We start from the raw sequence: 22,123 nt of genomic DNA, 5'->3' as shown, positions 1-22,123 counted from the left end.
CAGCAAGGGACCCAGCACTGATCCCTGAGGTACCCCACTGGACACAGGCTTCCAGTCACAAAAGCAACCTTCGACCATCACCCTCTGCCTCCTGCCACTCAGCCAGTTTAGGATCCAACGCGCCAAGGCACCCTGGATCCCATGGGCTCTTACCTTCTTGACCAGTCTCCTCTGCGGGACTTTGTCAAAAGCTTTACTGAAATCCATGTAAACCACATCCACAGCATTTCCCTCATCCACACACCTAGTCAGCCCCTCGAAAAATTCAATCAGATTGGTCAGACATGATTTACCCTTGACAAAGCCATGCTGACTATCCCCGATTAATCCTTGCCTCTCCAAGTGGTAAAGGATAGCAAACTGAGAAAAACCTTGACAATGTACAGACTTAGTGAACATAGCCTGGCGATCGAAAAAGGTAGACACAGGCAGACCCGGCTACCAAGAGAGGACAGGATATGCTCTCGCTGCAGTCAGGGAGTGGTGGAGACAGAGATGCACTTCCTCACAGCTTGTAGAAAATATCAGGGCATAAGGGAGAATTTCTACCCAAAATTCACAAAAATATGCCCGGAATTCAGAAATTTGAATGACGACCAAAAACTCCCATACCTACTAGGGGAAGAGAGAAATTGTGTAACACTAGCGGCACACTATGTTACAGCTTGCCATAAACAGAGGGACAACCACTAAATATAAGAAAAGAGTATATACAAATTATATGAATGTATATTTATACACTCCGGGATATATCTGTTTATACACTGTATGGATAGATCTGTATTTTTGTGTACAACCATGAATGTTTTTCGATGCTTTGGCAACATAAGATGTACCTTGTCATGCCAATAAAGCGATTTGAATTGAATTGAATTGAGTGAGACAGAGAGAGAGTGAGACAGAGAGAGAGTGAGACAGAGAGAGAGTGAGACAGAGAGAGAGTGAGACAGGGAGAGAGAGAGTGAGACAGGGAGAGAGAGAGAGCGAGACAGGGAGAGAGAGAGAGCGAGACAGGGAGAGAGAGAGTGAGACAGAGAGTGAGTGAGACAGAGAGTGAGTGAGTGAGACAGAGAGAGAGAGTGAGACAGGGAGAGAGAGAGTGAGACAGGGAGAGAGAGAGAGCGAGACAGGGAGAGAGAGAGAGCGAGACAGGGAGAGAGAGAGTGAGACAGGGAGAGAGAGAGTGAGACAGGGAGAGAGAGAGTGAGACAGGGAGAGAGAGAGTGAGACAGGGAGAGAGAGAGTGAGACAGAGAGACGGAGAGAGAGAGAGAGAGAGAGTGACAGAGACAGAGGGAGAGAGAGAGACAGAGGGAGAGAGAGAGAGACAGAGGGAGAGAGAGAGACAGAGAGAGAGTGAGACAGAGAGAGTGAGACAGAGAGAGAGAGAGACAGAGAGAGAGTGAGACAGAGAGAGAGAGACAGAGAGAGAGTGAGACAGAGAGAGAGTGAGACAGAGAGAGCGAGAGACAGAGACACAGAGGGAGAGAGACAGAGGGAGACAGAGAGACAGTGGCAGAGAGGGAGAGTGACAGAGAGACAGAGAGAGAGGCAGCGAGAGAGAGACAGCGAGAGAGAGAGAGACAGAGAGAGAGAGAGACAGAGACAGAGAGAGAGAGACAGAGAGAGAATATTGGTGTGGTATAAGGGAGAACTGGACAAACACATCTCACCGGTAAAACAGGGAAAATCACACGTATGGCTAAAACTAGATAAAAATATAGGAATAGCAAAAAAAGATGTTTACTTATGTGCGATCTACATACCTCCAATAGAATCGCCATATTTCGAAGAGGAGTTATTTGATACTCTCCACATGGAAATCAGCCATTTCCAGGCCCAAGGAAAGGTGATAATATGTGGGGACCTAAATGCAAGGACCGGTTGTGAACCTGACTTCATAGACCCACAGGGAAACAACCATGTGTTTGGCCAGACCCCTTTAGATGTCACACCAGCCATCGCAAATCGGAACAACCTTGATCGTGAAATAAATAAAAGCGGTAGGGAGGTAGTGCAACTCTGCCGAGCCTTAGGCCTGTACATAGTTAACGGTAGGTTCAGAGGGGACTCCCTAGGGAGACTCACATACTCCTCAACTCTTGGGTCTAGTGTGGTGGACTATACAATCACTGACCTGGACCCCTGCGATATCAACTCATTCACTGTCAGGCAGCAATCCCCCCTCTCAGACCATAACCAAATAAATATGTACCTTAAACTTTCTGCCCAAACTACAGACACAAAAAAGGAACCCAGTAAGCTCCATAAAATAAACCAGACATACAGATGGGCCCCAGACAGTGGAGAAAAATTCATCACAGCACTAAAGTCACCTGATCTCACAAGTAAAATATCAAAATTTAAAGAAAACCCATACGAGATCACCAGAGATGGTGTAAACATGGCCATAGAGGATATAAATATGATCTTCCATGAGGCAGCTGTAAAAGCCGACCTTGTGAAACAGAAGAGGAAGCGTCACAAAAGACAAAATAAAAATAAGAAATGGTTTGACCACGAATGCAAAAATGCCAGAAAAGACCTGAGAAAAATATCAAACCAAAAGCATCACCAACCAAACAATCCGGACCTACGTACTAGATACAATGAAACCCTCAAAAGATATAAACACACCATTAGGAACAAAACACAAAACTATACCCACAAAATACTCGAAGAAATTGAAAACTCCACCAATCCAAACAATTCTGGGAAATGTGGAATAACCTGAGTACAACACAATTGCAAGCATTACCAATCCAAGATGGAGACATCTGGAGAACACATTTTGAAAACCTCTACAAAGACATCCCAATAAACGAAACAAACCCAAGTCAACATCAGGTCACAGAAAAACTCCACACATTAGAAGCAACAATTAAAGACAACCAAAACCCTCTAGACTCCCCAATCACATGGAAAGAACTGGCCACAAAAACAAAATCTCTCCACCTAAAGAAAGCCTGTGGCCCAGACAACATCAAAAATGAAATGCTCAAGTTCAGCAATATGGAGATGCAGGGTGCGATACTCAAACTATTCAACATCATATTACGCTCAGGCTGTTTCCCGATATCTGGTGCCAAGGACTAATCTCCCCCATATATAAAAGTGGAAACAAATCAGACCCAAATAACTACCGCGGCATCTGTGTCAACAGTTGTCTAGGGAAGTTATTCTGCAGTATTCTAAATAGTAGATTACTTGATTTTCTTAACAAACATAATATCCTCAGAAAAAACCAAATAGGCTTTCTTCCAAAACACCGCACAGCCGACCATATCTATACCCTTCACACCCTCATTGGAAAACATATACACCAAACAAAAAATGGGAAAATATTCGCCTGTTTCATCGACTTCAAGAAAGCCTTTGACTCTATATGGCACGAAGGGCTCTATTATAAACTTCTTCAGTGTGGAATAGGGGGCAAAGTCTATGACCTTATTAAATCAATGTATCTGAAAAACATATGCGGGGTCAAAATTGGAGACAAACGCACCGATTTCTTCACCCAGAGAAGAGGCGTCCGGCAGGGCTGCAATTTGAGCCCGACCCTGTTCAACATATACATAAATGAATTAGCAGACATGCTGGAGCAAAGCGAGTCACCAGGTCTCCGTCTCCTGGATGGAGAAGTGAAGTCCCTGTTCTATGCGGACGACCTGGTTCTGCTGTCTCCCACAGAACAGGGATTACAGCAACAACTAGACCTACTCGACAAATACTGCCAAAATTGGGCTCTAACGGTAAATCTAAAGAAAACCAACATCATGATTTTTCAAAAAAGGCCCAGATGTCAGGAAAACAAATACCAGTTTACCCTCAGTGATACCACTATAGGACACACTATGAGCTACACCTACCTTGGTCTAACTATTACAGCATCAGGGAGCTTCAGCATAGCAGTGAATGCACTAAAAGAAAAAGCCCGAAGAGCCTTTTATGCAATAAAAAGAAAATTCTACAACATCCAAATCCCAATCAAAACCTGGCTCAAAATATTTGACAGCATAATTCTGCCCATTGCACTGTATGGTAGTGAAGTATGGGGCCCGCTAAATCACCAAAGCTACACTAAATGGGAAAAACACACAATAGAAGCCCTACATGCAGAATTCTGCCGAAGCATCCTTCGCACCCAAAGAAAAACGCCAACAAATGCATGCAGAGCCGAACTAGGCAGATACCCACTGATAATAAACATCCAAAAACGAGCACTAAACTTCCTAAATCACCTCAAATCCAGCTCCCCAGACACCCTTCATTTCAAAGCCTTTCAGACCCAAGAGCTAAACCCAGAAAAGAGTCCCCTGAGTCAGCTGCTACTGAAACTAAGTACTCAGCCGGACCCTGACCAGCCCCAGACCAACACAGCCGTCCAAACACCAATCCGAGTGAACCAAATCATTAAAAAATGCAAAGAAACCTACCTGGAACATTGGAACAAAATAACCGAAAGCCAAAGCAGATTAGAATGTTACCAGGCCCTAAAAAGAGAATATAAACTGGCAGACTACCTCACGACCATCAGAGACACAAAACAGAGACAGACCCTCACCAGGTACAGACTAAGCGACCACCAACTGGAAATTGAAAAAGGCAGATACAAGAAATCCTGGCAGCCTAGAGAGAATAGAATATGCGATCAATGTCTGGCCGGCGAGGTTGAAACAGAAATGCATTTCCTCCTAAAATGCGAAAAATTCAACACATCAAGAAACATATTATTCAACAAGCTAAGCCAAACAACCCCAGATTTCAAGGAATTGGATGATCTGTCAAAATTGAGATTAGTCCTAGGAGAAGGAGACAGACCATACCTTGGGGCCAAATATGTAACAACATGTCACAACCTGAGGACTGTTTAAAATTAAGACTGTTTAAAATTAATATTGAACGTACCAAATGAAGTACAAAGACTGTTTAAAATTAATATTGTTTAAAAGTAATATTGTATGTACCCAACAAATGTCAAATCGATTGACACCTACAGAATGTTAGAAAACTGTACCTTTTTGCAATGTAAGCTTTGGCAATATGGTTCTCTGTAAACTTTCATGCCAATAAAGCATTTGAATTGAATTGAATTGAAAAAATTGAATTGAATTGAATTGAATTGAATTGAGAGAGAGACCGAGAGAGAGAGAGACAGAGAGAGACAGAGAGAAAGACAGAGAGAGAGAGAGAGACAGACAGACAGAGAGAGACAGACAGAGAGAGAGAGACAGACAGAGAGAGCGAGAGAGACAGAGAGAGAGAGACAGAGAGAGAGAGAGAGAGACAGAGAGAGAGAGAGAGATGCAGAGAGAGAGAGGCAGACAGAGAGAGAGAGAGAGACAGAGAGAGAGAGACAGAGAGAGAGACAGAGAGAGAGAGACAGAGAGAGAGACAGAGAGAGAGACAGAGAGAGAGAGAGAGAGAGAGACAGAGAGAGAGAGAGAGACAGAGAGAGAGAGAGGGACAGAGAGAGAGAGGCAGAGAGAGAGAGACAGAGAGAGAGAGAGAGACAGCAAAAGAGACAGATAGAGAGAGTGAGCGAAACACAGAGAGAGGGAGAGACAGAGAGAGAGAGAGAGAGAGTGACAGAGCGGCTCTGGAGAGACACAAAGTGAATCACAGGCCAAGCTAGCATTGTGCTTACTTTACTGGACTATTAATGCAGAGGCCGGGACTAACGATCCAGGGGCGTGAGTTCTAATCCCACCACGGCAGCGGGGGAATTTAAATTCAAATCAATAAATCTGTATTAAAAAGGTCGTGTCAATCATGGTGACCGTGAAACTACCGGATTGTCGTAAAAATCCATCTGGTTCACCAATGTCCTTTAGGGAGGGAAATCTACTGTCCTTACCCGGTCTGGCCGATATGTGACTCCAGACCCACAGCAATGTGGTTGACTCTAAACCGCCCTCTGAAATGGCAGCTCACCACCACCGTCTCCAGGGTAACGAGGGATGGGCAATAAATGGCAGCCTTGCCAGCTGCACCCACATCCCATGAACCAATAAAATAAAACCTGCAATGTTTTCACAGATCCAGGCCGGTTGTGGATGTCACAGTCTCGATGAACTTCGTCCCAAACAAGGTCCTGTTGCAGGATGTGGATTGTCCGGAACCTTCAGTCGGTGGACCTACTATTCGGGCCCAGATATGCTTCGCCGTCAAGCAACTGACGAGCAGCTCGCTGGGTAAATCCGCTATTCTATCACTAAACCCTCCTCACCCCCCACCCCCTCGATTAGATTCCAGCCTGTAACTCACTCCCGAGTATCTGTTATTCTATATATAAACTCCCCGAACCCCTCGATTAGATTCCAGCCTGTAACTCACTCCCGGGTATCTGTTATTCTATATATAAACCCCCGAACCCCTCGATTAGATTCCAGCCTGTAACTCACTCCCGGGTATCTGTTATTCTATATATAAACTCCCCGAACCCCTCGATTAGATTCCAGCCTGTAACTCACTCCCGGGTATCTGTTATTCTATATATAAACCCCCGAACCCCTCGATTAGATTCCAGCCTGTAACTCACTCCCGGGTATCTGTTATTCTATATATAAACTCCCCGAACCCCTCGATTAGATTCCAGCCTGTAACTCACTCCCGGGTATCTGTTATTCTATATATAAACCCCCGAACCCCTCGATTAGATTCCAGCCTGTAACTCACTCCTGGGGATCTGTTATTCTGTAGGAATCAACGGATTCCTATCTAAATCACTGAGGTCGAGGCAGTTCAGTAAATTAACCGAATTTAATTAAACTGGTGAACAAAACAAAAACATGCAGGAGCAACAGCAAACAGGTCTACACAGTAACTAGTTCCACGAGGTCTGAACTCAGAACCTCCCACCTCTGACGTCATGACGTCATCACGTTTCCCGCCACTCGGGGCACCACGTGACCAACGTGATGACGTCATCGCGTTGTTTCAGGGTTTTTACAGAAAGCTTGTTTACACTCAGCAAACGGACATAGGTGCTGTAACATTGCTTTAAAGACAGTTATTCATTTGTACAGGAGTTCATTGGTGGTTTTACCACATGCACCCCCCAAGAAGTGTCTTTAATCGTCAAAGTCAATCGCCGAGGAGGTCGGACAATCCTGTCGGAGCGACTCCGATATTCCCGGAATCACCAACTGTCAGCGTGGATGCGAAACCGACCTCAGGGTCTCCCCTCCGGTCGTGCAATCGGTTTTGCTGCTTTCTCGGTGCCGGCGGCACGAGTTTACACGGGGGTCGGCAGCATCTGGCTTTCTGACCGAAACGGGCATGGTAGTAGCAAAGGCCGGTCTGTGGAGCTGCCGAAGCGGGGTTCTTGGAGGCGGGGCGCGTCGAGGTGGCGCAATACTGTTGCATCACCGCGTAAATGGTGTCGGCTTCGGCCGCGAGCGCCACACCGTCCGTAGCCGTTGACCTGGCCAGGGTTGCTTGTACCTGCTCAGGGAGCTGGCTGAGGAACAGTTTACGAAATATAAAACACTGCGGCTCAGACCCGAGGAGGGTGAGCATGTGGCTCATCAACTCGGAAGGCTTAGCATCGCCTAACCCGGGGAGTGCGAACAAGCGTCGTGCGCGCTCCGCCTTTGTGAGATCGAATACTTGCATGAGGCGCGCCTTGAGCGTTCCGTACTTGTTCTCCACCGGCGGGGTCTCCAGCAGGCTGATAATGCGGGAAGCCGTCGAGCTGTCCAGTGTGGAGACCACATACAGGTAACGGGTCTGATCCAGCACTATGTTTCGCAGTTGGAACTGAGCCTCCGCTTGCACGAACCAGGAGGCTGCCTGTTGTTCCCAAAATTGAGGGAGCTTCAAACTCGCTGCATTTACATCCATCTTGTTCTCGAGCTTGTCTCCGCGAAAATCGTCCGTGAAGTTTCGGGGTCACCAATGTAGGAATCAACGGATTCCTATCTAAATCACTGAGATCGAGGCAGTTCAGTAAATTAACCGAATTTAATTAAACTGGTGAACAAAGCAAAAACATGCAGGAGCAACAGCAAACAGGTCTACACAGTAGCTTGTTCCACGAGGTCTGAACCCAGAACATCCCACCTCTGACGTCATGACGTCATCGCGTTTCGTGCCACTCGGCACCACGTGACCAACGTGATGACGTCATCGCGTTGTTTCAGGGTTTTTACAGAAAGCTTGTTTACACTCAGCAAACGGACATAGGTGCTGTAACATTGCTTTAAAGACAGTTATTCATTTGTACAGGAGTTCATTGTTGGTTTTACCACAATTCTATATATAAACCCCCCAAACCCCTCAATTAGATTCCAGCCTGTAACTCAATCCTGGGTATCCGTTATTCTATATATAATTCCCCGAACCCCTCGATTAGATTCCAGCCTGTAACTCACTCCCGGGTATCTGTTATTCTATATATAAACCCCCCGAACCCCTCGATTAGATTCCAAATTGTAATTCACTCCCGGGTATCTGTTATTCTGTATATAAACCCCCCGAACCCCTCGATTAGATTCCAGCCTGTAACTCACTCCCGGGTATCTGTTATTCTATATATAAACCCCCGAACCCCTCGATTAGATTCCAGCCTGTAACTCACTCCCGGGTATCTGTTATTCTATATATAAACCCCCCGAACCCCTCGATTAGATTCCAGCCTGTAACTCACTCCTGGGTATCTGCTATTCTATATATAAATCCCCGAACCCCTCGATTAGACTCCAGCCTGTAACTCACTCCTGGGTATCTGTTATTCTATATATAAACCCCCCGAACCCCTCGATTGGATTCCAACCTGTAACTCACTCCTGGGTATCCATTGTTCTATATCATAGAGAATCACAGAATGTTACAGCACAGAAGGAGGCCACTCGGCCCATCATGTCTATGCCGGTTCTTTGAAAGAGCTCTCCAATTAATCCCACTCCCCCCTGCTCTTTCACCATAGCCCTGCAAATATTTCCCCTTCAAGTATTTATACAATCCCCTTTTGAAAGTTATTATTGAACCTGCCTCCACCGCCCTTTCAGGCAGCGCATTCCAGATCATAACAACTTGCTGCGTGAAAAACTGTTTCCTCATCTCCCCTCTGGCCCTTTTGCCAATCACCTTAAATTTGTGTCCTCTGGTTACCGACCCTCCTGCCACTGGAAACAGTTTCTCCTTACTTACTCTATCGAAACCTTGCAAGATTTTGAACACCTCTATCAAAACTCCCCTTCACCTTCTCTGCTCTAAGGAGAACAATCCCAGCTTCTCCAGTCTCTCCACATAGCTGAAGTCCCTCATCCCTGGTACCATTCTGGTCAACCTCCTCTGCACCCTCTCCAAGGCCTTGTCATCGCTCCTAAAGTGCGGTATCCAGAATTGGACACAGTACTCACTCCCGGCTATCATAGAATCATAGAATGGTTACATCACAGAAGGGGTCTTTCGGCCCGTCGAGCCCGTGCCAGCTCTCTGCAGGAGCACTTCAACGAGTCCCACTCCCCCAGCCTTTCCCCGTAGCCCTGCAAATTTTTTTCCTTCAGGTACTTATCCAACTCCCTTTTGAAAGTCGTGATTGAATCTGCCTCCGCCACCCTCTCAGGCAGTGCATTCCAGATCCTAATCACTCGCTGCGTAAAAATGTTTTTCCTCCTGTCGCCTTTGGTTCCTCTGCCAATCACCTTAAATCTGTGTCCTCTGGTTCTCGACCCTTCCGCCAATGGGAACAGTTTCTCTCTATCTACTCTGTCTAGACCCCTCATGATTTTGAGCACCTCTATCAAATTTCCTCTCAACTTGCTCTGCTGTAAGAACAACTCCAGCTTCTCCAGTCTGTCCACGTGACTGAAGTCCCTCATCCCTGAACCATTCTCGTAAATCTTTTCTGCACCCTCTCTAAGGCCTTCACATCCTTCCTAAAGTGCGGTGCCCAGAATTGGACACAATACTCCAGTTGTGGCCAGGCCAGTGTTTTATAAAGGTTCATTGTAACTTTCACGCTTTTGTACTCTATGCCTCTGTTGATGAAGCCCTATCCATTGTTCTGTTCCCTCAGTCTCTCCTTCGATTAACATCACCTATGAACTGAAGCTGGACCCTGGACGGAAGATACAACGGGCAGAGCTGGGGCGAGTGGCCCAGACCCCCTTCATACTGAGCAAAACCCACTGCCTGAGGCTCAGAATACAGCTGGAGGTGAGGGCAGCAACAGGGGACCGCAACACCACGGGGCGCTTCTCTCTAGAAAAGAGAAGACTGAGAGTGGGCCTGTTCGAGGTGGATTGCAAGATGTGCAAAGGGGAGTTCTCACTTCCTCAATGATGAAAAGCTAGAAAAGTGCAATTATTTAGGGCCCTGGTGAGACCACACCTGGAGTATTGTGTACAGTTTTGGTCTCCTTACCTGAGGAACGATATACTTGCCATAGAGGGAGTGCAGCGAAGGTTCACCAGACTGATACCCGGACTCCAAGGGTTAAATTACAAGGAGAGATTACACAAACTAGGGTAATATTCCCTGGAATTTAGAAGGTTAAGGGGGTATCTGATCGAAGTTGTCAAGACCAAATAGAAGGCTGGTTAACAAAATTGAGGCTCATGGAATAGGTGGGTCAGTGGCAGCTTGGATAAGGAATTGGCTTAAGGACAGAAAACAGCGAGTTGTGGTAAATGGCTGCTTTCCAGACTGGAGGATAGTAGACAGTGGTGTTCCCCAAGGGTCAGTGCTGGGGCCACTGCTTTTTTGGATATATATAAATGACCTGAATATTGGAATACAAAGTAGCATTTCTAAATTTGCTTATGACACCAAACTTGGGATAGCAGAATGGGCAGACAAGTAGCAGATGGAATTTAATACAGAGAAGTGTGAAGTGATGCATTTTGGCAGAAGGGACAGGGAGAGGGAATATACACTTAACAGCACAGTTTTAAAGAGTGTGCAGGGACAGAGGGACCTGGGAGTTAATGTGCATAGGTCCCTGGAGGTGGCAGGATATACTGAGAGAGTGGTTAGCAAAGCATATGTGATCTTGGGCTTCTTAAAGAGAGGTACTGTATTGAGTAGAAAAGTAGAGAAGTTATGCTGAACCTTTATAAAGCGCTGGTTAGGCCACAACTGGAGTATTGCGCCCAGTTCTGGTCACCACACTTTAGGAAGGATGTGAAGGCCCTTGAGAGGGTGCAGAGGAGATTTACCAGAATGGTTCCGGGGATGGGGGATCTTAGCTACAAGGACAGTTGGAGAAGCTGGATTTGTTTTCATTAGAGCAAAGGAGGTTGCGGGGTGATTTGATCGAGGTGTACAAGATTATGATGGGTTTGGATAGGCTAGACGGGAAAGGCTTTTCCCACTAGTTGATGGTACAAGGACTAGGGGACACAGATTTAAGGTTTTGGGCAAGAGATACAGGGGGGGATGTGAGGAAAAACTTTTTTACACAGCGAGTGGTGAGGACCTGGAACTCGCTGCCAATGGAAGTGGTGGAAGCGGAGACACTCAATGTTTCCAAGGGGAGACTGGATAGGCACTTGAGGGAAATAAACTTGTAGGGCTATGGGGATAGAGCGGGGGAATGGGACTGACTGGATCGCTCTACAGAGAGCCGGCACGGACTCAATGGGCCGAATGGCCTCCTTCTGTGCTGTTACGAGACTATGATTCTATATTAAGGGGAACTGATAGGGTAGAGAGAGATAAACTATTTCCGCTGGTTGGGAATTCTAGGACTAGGGGGGCAGAGTCTAAAAATTAGAGCCCGACCTTTCAGGAGTGAAATTAGGAAACACTTCTACACACAAAGGGTGGTAGAAGTTTGGAACAATCTTCTGCAAACGGCAATTGATGCTGGGTCAATTGTTAATTTTAAATCGGAGATTGAGAGCTTTTTCTTAACCAAAAGTATTAAGGGATATGGGCCAAAGGTGGGTAGATGGAGTTAGGTCGCAGATCAGCCAGGATCTCATTGAACGGCGGAACAGGCTCGAGGGGCCGAATGGCGCCTTTCACCACCTCAGAACATCCCAAAGCGCTTCACAGCCAATGAAGCACTGTTGAAGTGTGGTCACTGTTGTAATGTGGGAAACGCGGCAGCCAATTTGCGCACAGCAAGCTCCCGCAAACAGCCATGCGATAATGACCAGATCAGCTGTGATGTTGGTTATCTATCTAATCGTAGTCAGAGAATCACCTGCAACGACTTCTCTTCCCACTCCCGCATCGTTACCTCTGGTGTCCCCCCAAGGATCTATCCTTGGCCCCCTCCTATTTCTCATCTACATGTTGCCCCTTGGTGACATCATCCAACGACACAGCGTCAGTTTCCACGTGTACGCTGACGACACCCAGCTCTACCTCACCACCTCGTCTCTCGACCCCTCCACTGTGTCTACATTGTCAGACTGCTTGTCCGACATACAGTTCTGGATGAGCAGAAATTTTCTCCAATTAAATATTGGGAAGACCGAAGCCATTGTTTTCGGTCCCCGCCACACACTCCGTTCCCTAGCCACCGACTCCATCCCTCTCCCTAACATCTGTCTGAGGCTGAACCACACTGTTCGCATATTTGTTGTCATATTTGACCATGAAATGAGCTTCTGACCACCTATCCGCAGCATAACAAAGACTGCCTACTTCCACCTCCGCAACAACGCCCGTCTCCACCCTTGCCTCAGCTCATCTGCTGCTGAAACCCTCATCCATGCCTTTGTTACCTCGAGACTTGACTATTCCAACGCACTCCTGGCTGGCCTCCCACATTCCACCCTACGTAAACTTGAGGTGATCCAAAACTCGGCTGCCCGTGTCCTAACTCGCACCAAGTCCTGTTCGTCCATCACCCCTCTGCTCGCTGACCTACATTGGCTCCCGGTTAAGCAACGCCTCGATTTCAAAATTCTCATCCTTGTTTTTAAATCACTCCATGGCCGCGCCTCTCCCTATCTCTGTAATCTTCAGCCCCACAACCCCCCCCCCCCCCCCGAGATATCGGCGATCCTCTAATTCTGTCCTCTTGAGGATCCCTGATTATAATCGCTCCACCATTGGTGGCCGTGCCTTCTGTTGCCTCGGCCCTAAGCTCTGGAATTCCCTGCCTAAACCTCTCCGCCTCTCTACCTCTCTTTCCTCCTTTAAGACGCTCCTTAAAACCTACCTCTTTGAAGAAGCTTTTGGTCACCTGCCCTAATTTATCCTTGTGTGGGTCGGTGTCAAATTCTTTGGCCTAGAAATTCGGTGGCATCCCGCTCGGGGCACCGGAAGTTCCGCTCCGGATGGAGCCGCTTGCGCCAGCACGATATTCAGTTTCAGCGCCCCAAACAGAAGCGGGGCGCTGCTCGAGGCACCCCACGTCCCTCTTGGGGGCGCTGAAACTGAATATCGCAGCGCAACGTGCCGCAGCGCCACACGCTGCGGCACGGCGCGCTGCGGTACTGCAGGCCTTCCTTCCCTTCTTAAAGGGGAGGGGCCTGCACCAGCGTGATCTCCGATCGTGAGTGCCGGCAAAAGAGCCCGGCATCGAGGAGAAGTGCCGGGCTCTTGGGACACAGCTGGCACTGCCCAGGGGGGGTGATCAGGAGGCCAGGGAGGGCAGCGCAAGGAGGTGCTGGCAGGCGGCCAGCAAAAAAAATGGCCGCCCCGCACCTCCCCTTTAATTAGCGCCACTACCGCCACAGGCGAATTGCGACTGGCGCTACGGGGGGGGCACGACCCAATATCACGTTCGGGGCAGTAGCGGGGCGCTGCGCACACTGATGACATCATCGGTGGTGGCGCAGTGCTACAGGCTAACGCCGCCATTAGCGCCCCGCTAAATTTTGCGGGAGGCGTGGCCAGTGGCGCTAAAACCACTGAGTGCCCTCTTTAGGCACTAACTGGTGGTGCAGCCCACCAAATTTCTAGGCCTTTGTCTTCTAATACTCCTGTGCAGCGCCTTGGGAGGTTTTACTACGCTAAAGGTGCTATATAAATACAAGTTGTTGTTTTGTTGAGGGATAAATGTTCTAGATTTCCAAAAGGTCTTCGATATGGTACCCCATAATAGACTGAGGAACAAGGTCAGAGAGTGCGGAGTCAGGGAACAAGTAGCAGAATGGATTGCCGGCTGGCTTCAGGACAGAAAGCAGAGAGTGGGAGTAAAGGGTAGCTATTCGCAGTGGCAGAAGTGGTGTTCCACGAGGATCAGTGCTGGGACCACTGCTGTTCACAATTTACATTAACGATTTAGAAACATAGAAAAGTAGGAGTAGGCCATTCGGCCCTTCAAGCCTGCTCCGGCATTCAATGTGATCCTGGCTGATCCTCTATCACAATACCATATTCCCGCTCTCTCCCCAAACCCCTTGATGCCATGTGTCTATCTCCTTCTTAAATATATTCAGTGACTTGGCCTCCACAGCCTTTTGTGGTAGGGAATTCCACAGGTTCACCACCCTCTGACTGAAGAAATGTCTCCTCATCTCAGTCCTAAATGTCCCACCCCGTATCCTGAGACTGACCCCTCGTTCTAGATCCCCCCAGCCAGGGGAAACATCCTCCCTGCATCCTGTCTGTCTAGCCCTGTCAGAATTTTATACGTTTCAATGAGATCCCCTCTCATTCTTCTAAACTCTAGTGAATACAGGCCTAGTCGACCCAATCTCTCCTCATACGACAGTCCTGCCATCCCAGGAATCAGTCTGGGGGACCTTTGCTGCACTCCCTCTATGGCAAGTATATCCTTTCTTAGGTAAGGAGACCAAAACTGCACACAGTACTCCAGGTGTGGTCTCACCAAGGCCCTGTATAACTGTAGTAAGACATCCTTGCTCCTGTACTCAAATCCTCTTGCAATGAAGACCAACATACCATTTGCCTTCCTAACTGCTTGCTGCACCTGCATGCTTGCTTTCAGTGACTGGTGTACAAGGACACCCAGGTCCCTTTGTACATCAACATTTCCCAATCTATCACCATTTAAATAATACTCTGCCTTTCTGTTTTTCCTACCGAAGTGGATAACTTCACAGTTATCCACGTTATACTGCATCTGCCATGTATTTGCCCACTCACTTAACTTGTCTAAATCGCCTTGAAGCCTCTTTGCATCCTGTTCACAATTACTTTCGTGTCTTTAGCAAACTTGGAAATATTACACTTGGTTCCCTCATCCAAATCATTGACATATATTGTGAATAGCTGGGGCCCAAGCACTGATCCCTGCAGTATCCCACTAGTCACCGCCTGCCACCCTGAAAAAGACCCATTTATTCCTACTCTCTGTTTGCTGTCTGTTAACCTATTTTCAATCCATGCCAGTATATTACCCCCAATCCGATTTGCTTTAATTTTGAACACTAACCTCTTATGTGGGACTTTATCAAAGGCCTTCTGAAAATCCAAATACACCACATCCACTGGTTCTCCCTTATCGATTCCACCAGTTACATCCTCAAAAAACTCCAGTAGGTTTGTCAAACATGATTTCCCTTTCATAAATCCATGTTGTCTTTGTCTAATCCCATTGATATTTTCTAAGTGTCCTGTTATCACATCCTTTATAAGACTCTAGCATTTTCCCTACTACTGATGTTAGACTAACCGGTCTGTAGTTCCCTGTTTTCTCTCTCCCTCCTTTTTTAAATAGTGGGGTTACATTTGCCACCCTCCAATCTGCAGGAACTGATTCATAATCTATAGAATTTTGGAAGATGACAACCAATGCATCCACTATTTCCATGGCTACCTCTTTTAGTACTCTGGGTTGCAGATTATCAGGCCCTGGGGATTTATCAGCTTTCTCCAGCACTATTTTTTTACTAATACTAATTTCCTTTAATTCCTCCTTCTCACTCGACCCTTGGTTCCCTCGCATTTCTGGGAAGTTATTTGTGTCCTCTTCTGTGAAGACAGAATCAAAGTATTTGTTTAATTGCTCCGCCATTTCCTTGTTCCCCATTATAAATTACAGGAAACTTTGTGTTATCCGGAGGCGAACCGTCCGGCAAGCTCGAGCCACCGGCAAAAATCAGGAGCCATTTTTTATTCTTTTCGTTTCTTTTCTTTGCTTTTTTTTGAACAGTCAAGCTCTGCAAGGTCTGTAGCTGAGCAACAGCTTCAGCTAGAGACGCTACAGAGACGCTTGCCGACTGTTTAGAGGCTGTTGCTAAGCAACAGGGTTTGCTGATTCATACGGAGACGAAAATCTCCGTATCTTTCAACATTAACTCTGGAGTGTCCGGCAGTTTTGAGGGAACGGCAGCAGCTCGGTCCCGTCGGTGCCGGATAGCACAAAGTTTCCTGTATCTTGTTTCTGACTGTAAGGGACCTACAATTGTCTTCACTAATTTTTCTTTTTACATACTTGTAGAAGCTTTCACAGTCCGCTTTTATGTTCCTTACAAATTTACTCTCATACTCTATTTTTCCCCTTTAATCAATCTCTTGGTCCTTTTTTGCTGAATTCTAAACTGCTCCCAATCCTCAGGCTTGCTACTTTTTCTGGCAACTTTATATGACTCCTCTTTGGATCTAATACTATCCTTAATTTCTTTTGTTAGCCATGGTTAGGCCGCTTTTCCTTTTGTGTTTTTGCGCCAGAAAGGAATGTATAACTTGCAATTCATGCATTCGTTCCATAAATGTTAGCCATTGCCTATCCACCATCATGCCTTTTAATGAAGCTCCCCAATCTATCATAGCCAACTCACTCCTCATACCTTCGTAGTTTCCTTTGTTTAGATTTAGGACCCTAGTTTTGGATTGAACTACTTCACTTTCCTTCTTAATAAAGAATTCTATCATGTTATGGTCACTCTTCCCTAAAGAACCCTGCACAAGATTATTAATTAACCCCTTCTCATTGCACAATACCCAATCTATGATAGCCTGTTCCCTAGTTGGCTCCTCAACGTACTGGTCTAAAAAACCATCTCGTACACACTTTGGAATCAAAAACACTTTCTAAATTTGCGGATGACACCAAATTGGAGGGGGGGGGGGTGCAGCCAATACTGAAGAGGACTACAACATTATAGGAGGACATTCATAAACTTGCAGAATGGGCATATAATTGGCAAAAGAAATTCACAGATAAATGTGAGGTATTACATTGTGGGAGGACGAATAGGGAGGTCACTTATCACTTGGAGGGTGCGAGCCTAGATGGGGTAGAGGAACAAAGGGATCTCGGAGTACAAATACACAAATCACTAAAAGTTGCAGCACAGGTTAGCAAGGCCATAAAACAAGCAAACCAAGCACCAAGTTTATTTCTAGAGGGATAGAGTTGAAAAGTAGGGAAGTTATGCTAAACCTGTATCGAACCTTGGCTAGACTCCACTTAAGAGTACTGAGAGAAATTTCCCACTTGTGGGAAAGAGCATAACTAGAGACCATCAATATAAAATAATCGCCAATAAATCCAATAGGGAATTGAGAATAAACTTTCTTTACCCAGTGAGTGGTGAGAATGTGGAACTTGCTACCACAGGGAGTGGTTGAAGCGAATAGTGTTTAAGGGGAAGCTAGATAAGCAGATGAGGGAGAAGTGAATGGAGGGTTACGCTGATAGAGTTAGATGAGGAAAGACGGGAAGAGGCTCGAGTGGAGCATAAACACCGGCATGGACTGGTCATAGTTCATAGAATCATAGAAATTTACAGCACAGAAGGAGGCCATTCGGCCCATCTTGTCCGTGCCGGCCAACAAAGAGCGATCCAGCCTAATCCCAATTTCCAGCTCTTGGTCCGTAGCCCTGTAGGTTGCGGCACTTCAAGTGAACATCCAAGTACTTTTTAAATGTGATGAGGGTTTTCGCCTCTACCACCCTTTCAGGCAGTGAGTTCCAGACCCCCACCACCCTCTGGGTCAAAACAATTCCCCTCAAATCCCCTCCAAACCTCCGACCAATTACTTTAAATCTGTGCCCCCTGGTTATTGACCCTTCTTCTAAGGGAAATAGGTCCTTCCTGTCCACTCTATCGAGGCCCCTCATCATTTTATACACCTCAATTAGGTCTCCCCTCAGCCTCCTCTGTTCCAAAGAAAACAACCCCGGCCTCTCCAATCATTCCTCATAGATAAAACTCCCCAGTCCTGGCAACATCCTTGTAAATCTCCTCTGTACCCTCTCTAGTGCAATCACATCCTTCCTGTAATGTGGTGACCAGAACTGCACACAGTACTCTAGCTGCGGCCTAGCTAGTGTTTTATACAGTTCAAGCATAACCTCCCTGCTCTTACATTCTATGCCTTGGCTAATAAAGGCAAGTATCCCGTATGCCTTCTTAACCACCTTATCTACCTGTCCTGCTCCCTTCAGGGATCTGTGGACATGCGCTCCAAGATCCCTTTGTTCCTCTACACTTCTCAGTGTCCTACCATCTATTGTGTATTCCCTTGCCTTGTTAGCCCTCCCCAAATGCATTACCTCACACGTCTCCAGATTGAATTCCATTTGCCACTGTTCTGCCCACCTGACCAGTCCATCGATATTCTACAGCCTTCTGCTTTATCATTAACCACACGGCCAATTTTTGTATCATCTGCAAACTTCTTAATCATACTTCCTCATTTCAAGTCCAAATCATTGATATATATCACAAAAAGCAAAGGACCCAGTACTGAGCCCAGCAGAACCCCACATCCAGTTTCTAGATTTGGGGGATGGGCCAAATGGTCTGTTTCTCACAGAAATCACAGAAATCACAGAAACCCCACAGTGCAGATAGAGGCCATTTCGGCCCATCGAGCCTGCACCGACACATATCCCACCCTATCCCCGTAACCCCACGTATTTAATCCCCCTAACATTAAGGGTCAATTTATCATAGCCAATCAACCTAACCCGCACATCTTTGGACTGTGGGAGGAAACCGGAGCACCCGGAGGAAACCCACGCAAACACGGGGAGAATGTGCAAACTCCACACAGACAGTTGCCCAAGGCCGGATTCGAACCCGGGTCCCTGGCACTGTGAGGCAACAGTGCTAACCACTATGCCACCGTGCTGCCCTGTGCTGTAAATCCTATTTAAATATTGAGGGAGGAGAGTGGAGGAGAGCAGGGAGGGAGGAAAGGAGAGAGGAGGGGAGGGGAGAGGAAACATAGAAACATAGAAGATAGGAGCAGGAGTAGGCCATTCGGCCCTTCGAGCCTGCTCCGCCATTCAATGAGATCATGGCTGATCATCCAAATTCAGTACCCTGTCCCTGCCTTCTCCCCATATCCCTTGACCCTTTAGCCTCAAGAAATATATCCAACTCTTTCTTGAATATATTTAATAAACTGGCCTCCACCGCCCTCTGTGGTAGAGAATTCCACAGGTTCACCGCTCTCTGGGTGAAGAAATTCCTCCTCATTTCTGTCCTAAATGGCTTATCCCTTATCCTTAGACTATGACCCCTGGTTCTGGACTACCCAGCCATCAGAAACATCCTTTCTGCATCTAGTCTGTCCAGACCTGACAGAATTTTATAGGTTTCGATGAGATCCCCTCTCAATCTTCTAAACTCCAGTGAGTATAAGCCCAATTGACACAATCTCTCCTCGTACGTCATTCCTGCCATCCCAGGTATCAGCCTGGTGAATCTTCGCTGCACTCCCTCCATGGCAAGAACGTCCTTCCTCAGGTAAGGTGACTAAAACTGCACACAATATTCAAGGTGCGGTCTCACCAAGGCCCTGTACAACTGCAGCAAGACTTCCTTGTTCTTGTACTCGAACCCTCTTGCTACGAAGGCCAATATACCATTTGCCTTCTTAACCGCCTGCTGCACCTGCATGCTTACCTTCAGCGACTGGTGCACAAGAACACCCAGGTCTCGTTGCACTTCCCCTTCTCCCAATCTATTGCCATTCAAATAATAATCTGCCTTCCTGTTTTTGCCACCAAAGTGGATAACCTCACATTTATCCACATTATAGTGCATTTGCCATGTTTCTGCCCAATCACCCAACCTGTCCAAATCGTACTGGAGTTTCATGACAGCCTCCTCACAGCTTACCCTCCCACCCAGCTTTGTGTCGTCTGCAAATTTGGAGATATTACATCCAATTCCCTCGTCCAGATCATTAATATATATTGTGAACAGCTGGGGTCCTAGGACCGATCCTTGCGGTACCCCACTAGTTACTGCCTGCCACTCAGAAAACGACCCGTTGATTCCAACTCTTTGCTTTCTGTCCGCCAACCAGTTCTCTATCCAAGTCAATACCTTGCCCCCAATCCCATGTGCCTTAATTTTGCACGCTAACCTCTTATGCGGGACCTTATCGAAAGCCTTCTGAAAGTCCAGATACACCACATCCACTGGTTCTCCCTTATCTATTTTACCAGTTACATCCTCAAAAAATTCCAGTAGATTAGTCAAGCATGATTTACCTTTTGTAAATCCATGTTGACTTTGTCCGATCCTGTCACTGCTTTCCAAGTGCTCTGCTATTACATCTTTTACAATGGACTCTAGCATTTTCCCCACTACCGATGTCAGGCTTACCGGTTTATAATTCCCCGCTTTTTCTCTGCCACCTTTTTTGAATAGTGGGGTAACATTAGCTACCCTCCAATCCATGGGTACTGTTCCAGAGTCTATCGAGTTCTGGAAGATGATCAGTAATGCATCTACTATTTCTAGGGCCACTTCCTTAAGTACCCTGGGATGTAGATTATCAGGCCCTGGGGATTTATCGGCCTTCAGTCCCATCAATTTTCCTAACACCATTTCCCTACAAATACTGATTTCTTTCAGTTCCTCCCTGTCATCAGACCCGATGTTCCCCGGCATCTCTGGGAGGTTATTTCTGTCCTCCTTTGTGAAGACAGAACCAAAATATGTATTTAGTTGGTCTGCTATTTCTTTGCTCCCCATTATAAATTCCCCCGATTCTGACTGCAAGGGACCTACGCTTGACTTCACCAATCTTTTTCTCTTTACATATCTATAAAAGCTTTTACAGTCAGTTTTTATGTTCCCTGCAAGCTTACTCTCATATTCTATTTTCCCTTTCTTAATTAAGGAGAGGTAGGGGAGTGGAGAAGAGGGGGAGGGAAGTGGAGGAGAGGGGGAGGAGAGCAGAGAGAGAGAGGGGAGGGGAAGAGAGGAGAGATGGGGAGAGAGAGAGGAGCGGAGAGGGTGAAGGAGGAGCAAGGAGAGGAGGAGAGGTGGGGTTGGGGGTGGGAGTGGGGCTGGGGATGATTGGAGCGCTCTGACTGATTTCTGTCTCTCCCTCTCTTCCCCCCCGCAGGACTGTATCCGGGATTATTACAACCCCATCCTACTGCAGGTGACCTTCTCCGGCGTGGGCCAGAAGTCCGGCATGACCCCTCCCCCCATTCTAAGACAAGGCAACACAGGAATTCATACCGGGAAGGTGAGTGTGGGAATTCACACTGGGAGATGGTCACAGAGAGGTGGCGGGAGTTAATAAACAGAAAGCGGGTGTTTAATACATAATCATAGCTTTTCAGCTAAATCTAACTCTCTCTCCCTCTGTGTCTATCCCTCTGTGTCCCTCCCTCTTGTGTCTCTCCCTCCCTCTGTCTCTCCCTCCCTCTGTCCCTCCCTCCCTCTGTCTCTCCCCCCCTCTGTCTCTCCCCCCCTCTGTCCCTCCCTCCCTCTGTCCCTCCCTCCCTCTGTCCCCCCCTCCCTCTGTCCCCCCCTCCCTCTGTCCCCCCTCCCTCTGTCCCTCCCTCCCTCTGTCCCCCCCTCCCTCTGTCCCCCCCTCCCTCTGTCCCCCCCTCCCTCTGTCCCCCCCTCCCTCTGTCCCTCCCTCCCTCTGTCTCTCCCTCCCTCCCTCTGTCCCTCCCTCCCTCTGTCCCTCCCTCCCTCTGTCCCCCCCTCCCTCTGTCCCCCCTTCCTCTGTCCCCCCTCCCTCTGTCCCTCCCTCCCTCTGTCCCCCCCTCCCTCTGTTCCCCCCTCCCTCTGTCCCCCCTCCCTCTGTCCCTCCCTCCCTCTGTCCCCCCTCCCTCTGTCCCCCCCTCCCTCTGTCCCCCCCTCCCTCTGTCCCTCCCTCCCTCTGTCCCCCCCTCCCTCTGTTCCCCCCTCCCTCTGTCCCCCCTCCCTCTGTCCCCCCCTCCCTCTGTCCCCCCCTCCCTCTGTCCCTCCCTCCCTCTGTCCCCCCCTCCCTCTGTCCCCCCCTCCCTCTGTCCCCCCCTCCCTCTGTCCCCCCTCCCTCTG

The 22,123-nt window shown here is 47.6% G+C and overlaps 1 protein-coding gene across 1 annotated transcript; it reads left to right on the top strand.

Annotated features, from left to right (window-relative positions):
- The first annotated feature begins 6,043 nt into the window (after positions 1–6,043).
- On the top strand, positions 6,044–21,371 carry LOC147095444 (integrin alpha-D-like). The gene is made up of 3 exons (XM_085973637.1): positions 6,044–6,193; positions 10,024–10,163; positions 21,192–21,371. The coding sequence occupies exons 1-3, from the start codon at positions 6,070–6,072 to the stop codon at positions 21,369–21,371; spliced, it is 444 nt and encodes a 147-aa protein (XP_085829763.1). The 5' UTR covers positions 6,044–6,069.
- The last annotated feature ends 752 nt before the right edge of the window (positions 21,372–22,123 follow it).

This window comes from Somniosus microcephalus, unplaced genomic scaffold (genome assembly GCF_052327205.1).
Source record: "Somniosus microcephalus isolate GS21.2 unplaced genomic scaffold, FLI_Smic_1.0 unresolved_chr1, whole genome shotgun sequence".
NCBI classification, from domain to species: domain Eukaryota; kingdom Metazoa; phylum Chordata; class Chondrichthyes; order Squaliformes; family Somniosidae; genus Somniosus; species Somniosus microcephalus.
Note: the sequence above shows the minus strand (reverse complement) of the source record. Positions and strands in the feature narration are given on the sequence as shown.

Coding starts and splice junctions, on each gene's coding strand:
- LOC147095444 (XM_085973637.1), top strand. CDS start 6,070: ATGAACTTCGTCCCAAACAAGGTCCTGTTGCAGGATGTGGATTGTCCG. Junction 6,194..10,023: donor ACTGACGAGCAGCTCGCTGG/GTAAATCCGCTA, acceptor CTGTTCCCTCAG/TCTCTCCTTCGATTAACATC. Junction 10,164..21,191: donor GGCTCAGAATACAGCTGGAG/GTGAGGGCAGCA, acceptor TCCCCCCCGCAG/GACTGTATCCGGGATTATTA.